Raw genomic sequence first — 7,090 nt, forward strand, 5'->3', positions numbered from 1 at the left:
TTAAAGAGGGAAGAAAGTGGAAACCTCAAGCGACCCAAACCCTAGGAATCATCATTCACTATCATATCACCCCTCAAATAAGTGATCGGAAGTTCAAAACCTCCAAACATGCCTCCAAACTTTTAAAATAGTCGAACCCTCGTGGAGGAAGCCCTAACTCGGAGCTCAAATGTGTTCTTCAGTTTGTTTTTGCAAATCTCACTCATTTAATTCTGGCTTTTGCAAACAAAACCGCGGATGGTACAAGCGTCTTTCATCCCAATTTTGAATCTTATTGCTAATAATTTGGTAGATTTGTATCATAAGTAATATGCAGATTACAAACAACCAACCAAACTAACTAATTAAACTGGAAAAACCAATTGACACCAAGTCACCACGTCTAATTCGAATTAGAGTGGGAATTGAGAGGATTTTATAATTGTTTGACAATTAGTCAAACTGACCCCAAACAAATCAAAAGTAATAAATTCGTGATTTCATTAATCGAATCCATTATATCTTTTTTAATTTTTGAACATTTATAACCTAGGGTCTTTGCGTAAAGTAATAGTTAAACATATAAGAAATGTTTGTAAGTATTATAAAACATACATCGATTATAGATATCTTACACCTCATCATAATTATTTTATATTTATTTTCTGAATACTATTGTTTTATTTAAAATAATTGGGACACATTAAAAATATATTAATTTATTTACAATGGGCTTTGACCATTGTACTTTAAACCAATTTTTCGACGGATTCAATGACTACCTGGGTTTTTTAATGCCTCAGTAATATGGATACACAATAAGTTGGGGCTGAAATCCAAATGAGGATAACATCTTATCTTAGCTTGAATGAATAATGCTAACACACAATTAAGTGGCTAATTAATTTCATGATCCATTTTATTATAGTTAAATTAAATGTAAACAGAAAATGAGCCACTAACTAATATATTGTGGGTCATTAAGCTAATAATATAGGAAGTGGTCAAAAAAAATTTCAGCAAATATAGGGCATTATTGTAGAGATTCAGATAGTTAGGTCTAAGTTTATGTAATTATTCCTTCCAAGAGACTGTGTTGAACTAGTAGAGTCATGAACGACTTGATCCTTTTCGTCTTCGTCGTCTTCTTCTTGTTCTTTCCCACTATGCACCATATTTACTGGAAACAGATGTGACTGATCAAAAGAGAGTGGGTAGTCACCAAATGGAGCTGTGCCACTATTTTCTGTACTTGTCGTTGTATAAGGCTCCTGTAAATGAAAAAAGGGAATGAGAACATTCAGGAGGTTTTTGATGAATGAAACACTACATTCTGTCCTTAATAAAAGAGCTAGTTGACTGATTTGAGTAAATTAAAAAAACTAGTTAAATTAGTTATTTGTAATAAATAGGTGTTGTGTTTCTTAAAATATTCTTACTAATTAAGTATATTGGCTAGAACTATCATTATTACAAGGACTTTCTTGAGAAAAAATAAATGAATATAAAAAACAAAGTGGATTGGAATCTTATATTTAGGATCAAAATAAAAGTCAAACAAACTCTTATATTAAGAACTAAAGGTAGTATTATGATCCAAATATTTTATTTTGTTGAAATTACTATGTGTATATATAATATACTCCCTCCAGTCTTTATTATAGGCTTCCAATAATTAATCCATGAATAACAAATGACTAGTTAAATTTAGTCAAAAATAATAAATAGGTTAGAAATATACTTTTATTTTCAAATATACCCTTGTAATAAATGAAAAAAAGAAAGAAAGAATGTATGAAAAAAATGTGATAAGTAAGAGTATGACAAATAAGAAAGAATAAATAATTAAGGACAAACTTTTTTTAAAAAATACACTAAATACTAAGATAAACCCCAAATTAAAACTTATAAAATAGACCACACTCCTCCTTCGCTTATAAATAGGACAGTAGGAAATATAACATTTGGTTGACCAAATTTGATGCAGTTATTAAGGAGCCGGCATTGGTTAAATTTATCTGCCAACAGATGTACGAGTTTTTTTAACTGAACCTAACTCATCTAAGCTTTTCAGAATATATTATACTCTTCTGATCCTTAATATAAGACGTATTTAACTAATTTGATTAGATTAAGAAAGTTAGGTAAATTAGTTAATTATAAGAAATATGACATGTTTTTTTTAAAACACCATAATTATCTTTTTTAATATTCTTCCCCCCACTTGCTTGATTATAATTGAGGAAATCTCTATAAGAGTAATTCAAAAAAATTAATAAATATGAAAAATAAGTCTTATATTTAGGATTAAAATTAACTTAATAACTCGGTTCTATATTAAGGAGCAGAAGAGTATATAGAAAGAGAGAGAGAAGAGAGGAGAGAGAGAGTAATACCTGGTTGAGATCATAATAAATCTCTTCACTACTTTGTGAAAGCCCTTTGATATCTAACAGATGCAATTCTCTCTTTACATTATTGCTATATTTTGGCGTTAAAACTTTTTCTCCCGGCGATCTGATGAACATAATATATATGGGCATGAATTATACATACAACTGTCATATTATTATTCATGAATGTGTAAATTTATACTACGACTTCAAGTGCAGCTTTTTAATAGATTTTGTGACAGTTATAATAATGAAGTTCAAAGTTGAAAGTCACACTGTTCATGGCTTTGTAAATAATATATACAGCACATACATATAATTTGATGGTGGAAGGCAAATAGACAAAAATGATTCAAAAATCGAGAAATATCCCTTGAATCAGTGAGACCTGTGCAAATCTGATATGCTTTTATGATCAGTCATCATGATATAAATATATATATATATATATATATATATTCAGCAAACTTGTAATTGAAGTAGAGTGTGTGTGTGCGTGTGCGTGTAACCTCTGAATTGAAGTTAGATTTTCTGGAAAAGTAACGGCGTGTTCAGAGAAGATATGCTGATGATATAATTAGTTATTCAGATGTGAACTTCGAAGCTGATTTAAAATTGATTATAAACAGTTTAAAGAAGAGTTAACAAATTGATCATCATCATGACTATACCTTTGGGGTAAGCAAATGGAGCAGATACGCAGATCATTAGCACAAGCTGTTCCTTTATGTTCTTGATGATGATGATGAACTGGTGACATGATGGAATGCCCTTTCATGCTTCTGTACATCTGTGTATATAATCACAATGAAAAATGGCTATATAATCAAACTCAAGATCTTGATAATTGATATATTTTATTTTTATAGTCATGAATGCTCATGATAATTTAAAGCACTTTAATTTCCATTGAAGAAGATGAATAAAAAGGAAAAGAATCATGTAGCATGCATGTAAATGATGATAATGATGCCTCAAGATTCAATTGGATTCTGTGCATATCTCTTTTGGCATTTGGGCAAATCTAATAAACTTTGAGAGGAATTATAGTAATAGTTTGGAAATATCATCGTAACATCTTAAGAAAAAGAATGTAATTACTAAAAAAAATACCTCAAAATAAATGAACAACATAGAATAACAAGTTTTTGAAGGATCGAAAATAAGAACAGGTCTATACTGCTTTTTTTTTTTGGGAGTTTTTTGGTGATTATACATGTTTCTTCCATGGGACCTCCTAGTAAATTTTCTTATTAATTTATGTATCCATTAGTGCAAAATATATTAAATATATGCTAACTGTATTTTTAATAAACGCCAAATATAGTATTCTTCACTAATGATCAGATCTTGCTTAAAACTACCTTAATGTACTGTCAAAGCCTTGTGACATAGTAACATGAAAACTTTCTTATAATTAGAAGGTCACAAGTTTAACTTATATATATATATATATATATATATATATCCTCAAACTACTAATTAACATGCTTTTGTAATTAAAAAACAGGACAAAAAATTTAATGTAGTGACTAGTGAGTCTATAAGCCTTCTCCACATATACATACTCCGTCCGATATAATTAGATTTCCTCCCATCATTAACTCATACTTGAACTTTAGTTGTGTGTATTAACAAATGAAAAGATATTTTGCCCAAAAAAGAAATGAACAAGATACATATAGATCTATGTATCTTACGGAATCTAACATAAAAAAATGAGTTATAATGCACTATTTAGGTAGCATGACTTGCTAAACATTAATTATTTGATATTATATATTGATATTTTCTTTTGAAGGCCTCTTCAGTATTGTAGTCAGGATAGTCCCTATAAAAACTCTGTAATGGCAGCTTTTTTTTTTTAATACAAAAAAATGATCTGGAAAAGTATCATTTGTTTAGATGTCCATGCAAACAATCGTATCAAAGATTATTTTCTGGTTGAACAACCATGCTGGAGCTACATTATATAACACGCACACAGACACTCCGTACGAGAAATTCTCAATTATGAATATAAACTTGCATATATTTGTCTTGAGTGCTTGTTTTAGATCGATGATACTCCTCTTATCTTAATATAAGACCTAATTAATTAATTTAAGTAGATTAAGGATGTTAGTTAAATTAGTTAATATGATACATTTTTTTAAAACATCCAAAGCATCCTCCTTAATTCCATCTCTCCCTCCCCTAGTTGATTTTGTTAGGAGAATATCAATAGGGTTAAATTAAAAAAAATTGATAAACATACGAAATGAGTCTTACATATAGGACTAGTATCCATTTTTAAATTAAGTTCTACATTAAGTACCGGAAGAGTATTATATCTATATAATAGAGGTGGTACTAGTAGGAAGAATGATAACATACTCTTGCAATGAGTGGGTGGAAAAGAAAAAGGGAACAAGTTCTTATCCTTCAACCTTTTCCTTTTTCATAGAGCGATTATACCTAACTCAGGTATACTATAGTTTGATTAATATTACTTAATTATATGTATACATGCTGCATTATGCGCATGCATGCACACGACACACATTTACATAATGAATATTAACTGAAAAAAAATCATTCTTTGATTCTTTTCATGAGGGAGATATATGTACGTAATATATATACATATAAATATAGTTTGTCCATAGTTCAATGTATGTCTATAAAAAGGGGCATATTTATTGTATATATTATTCCTCCTCCCTTTCTGAAAAATACGGCATGAGAAGGTATTATTATTTATGTGGTTTGTCTGTTTGCTACCTAATGATTTCTTTTATGCCCAAAGGGATAAGATTACGAGTTTTGATGATTCAAGTTTCATTAAAAGGAATGTGAACAAAAGGAATCTATCCGTCTTAAAAAGTAGTAAGTTAATGGTTTAGAATTTAATTATCTAAAGGATTTTTTTTTCGCTTTTAAAAAAATCACTGATTTATGCAAATAATTACAGTCTCAATTGGGAAAATCTATCAGCATAATTTCTTTTCCTTGCAAATCGTGATGACTTGAAACTTGAAATGTTCATTTAATTTCCTAATTAATAACCCAAAATGGAAAAAGAAGGACACTAATAAGAAGCTAGGAATATAGGGTATGTCTTGTAGTCTTGTGCTTTTAATGCCTCAAAGGAAGTGGGCATGTGAAACTAAAAGACTCTTTTCCACAATAGGATTCCTTAAAAGGGTGAAAATTGTAATATATCTAGAAACCAGTGCTCGTCTGTGATATCTCATAACAGGAAAGCATGAGACAATAAAATCTTGAGATCTCTGTCCTTTTAAATCACAAGCTGCAACATTATTTTACTTTTTCAAGAAAAGAAACCACACAGAAAAAGAATCTGATATTATTAATTATGATAATAATAATAATCATTCATAACCTACCTGAAGATGGCTTTTAACGTGGGAGATCCTTAATCCTTTCACACGCATCATCTGCAAAATACGCTTCGGTGTTGCCTCTGCAAAAAAAACAAAAAAACAGACAAATTAACTATTATTAGTTTAGCAAAATTATTAGAAATGCTATTAATAATTAATTAAATGATCATGATCTAAAGCATCTATAATTTGTTGATAACATTTTTTTCAGCCGCTTGATTTAAAAGACATGGATCATATGGATTATCTTCTATAGTGGCCTGATGTGATTTCATGTAGTTAATATTATTATATTATTCTGCTACAATATTTTCAAGTTATTAGTAATGGCTCTGGGCCTCTGGCATTATTAATTAATTTCGTTTTTAAGTCTTTTCAACTATTTAATTTAGGTCCGAAGAATATCCAAGAGAGGGAACAAGCTAGAAGTTGAAGGAGAAGGGGAGAGAAACAAGTAAAAGAAAATATTTAATGATGAGACCCTAGCTAGCCATGTGGATAGGATCTTAATTAATTCCACCTAGAATCTTAATTACTTACTCAGAACACAACACAGATGAACAAGTTGAAATTTCCTTAACGAAAATCCCAAAACTGAAAGAATTATATCAGAAGATTCTTAGTTCTTAGTCTGTTTTCGTTTATAACAATATTCTTGAGGCTGGATGGAGACTTCACTATATATATCCCGGCTGTGAACAGTGCGGTTTTCTGGAGCTTTTACAGAAATATATATATATATATATACACACATATATATATGGATTTGAAAACCCTAGTTTTTATATGGTAATATGAAGGGAAATTGAAGAACTTACTGTCTTTACCACCGAGACTTTCGACGGCTTCAACAAAGTGTTGGTGGAGTTCCGGCGTCCACCGGAGCCGGGGAAGCTCGGATTTGTGGTACTGCCGGACGCCGGTTCTCTGCTGAGAATTGTTACTGTTCTTCATTTCTGCAGAGCCTTGATCACTTGGTGCAAGAACAGCAGCCTGAGAAACTCTCGAAGCCACAGATATTTATATATATTATAAACAAGAGAGACTTGTTCTGTCTGGGTTCAATGTGAATGCTGTCCAGCAACTAGCAACCACAGAATGTTTTCAAAAAGTCTAAGGCCTAAGACTTTTGATAATTTTGAGAGAGAGAGATAGAGAGAGATTGTTAAAACAAACTTTTCATATATTCTCCAACTTTTTGTCTTTTTTTCTGTTTTCTTTTTCTTTTTTTCTTTTCCATCTTCATCTTTTTCGTTGGTCTGATCCTAAAACGTTCCAATTATTGTAGCTCCGAATAATAAAATATGTACAAAGAGAATGAATTGAAGCTCT

The 7,090-nt window shown here is 30.3% G+C and overlaps 1 protein-coding gene across 1 annotated transcript; it reads right to left on the bottom strand.

Annotated features, from left to right (window-relative positions):
- Positions 1-879: 879 nt before the first annotated feature.
- Positions 880-6,808, bottom strand: LOC114711613 (myb family transcription factor PHL8-like). The gene is made up of 5 exons (XM_028896033.1): positions 6,577-6,808; positions 5,762-5,838; positions 3,044-3,162; positions 2,376-2,496; positions 880-1,250 (listed from the first exon to the last, which is right to left on the bottom strand). The coding sequence occupies exons 1-5, from the start codon at positions 6,710-6,712 to the stop codon at positions 1,026-1,028; spliced, it is 678 nt and encodes a 225-aa protein (XP_028751866.1). The 5' UTR covers positions 6,713-6,808; the 3' UTR covers positions 880-1,025.
- Between the last annotated feature and the right edge of the window lie 282 nt (positions 6,809-7,090).

The sequence above is a fragment of the Neltuma alba genome, unplaced genomic scaffold (genome assembly GCF_004799145.2).
Source record: "Neltuma alba isolate B1F8T4 unplaced genomic scaffold, ASM479914v2 tig00011304_pilon, whole genome shotgun sequence".
NCBI classification, from domain to species: domain Eukaryota; kingdom Viridiplantae; phylum Streptophyta; class Magnoliopsida; order Fabales; family Fabaceae; genus Neltuma; species Neltuma alba.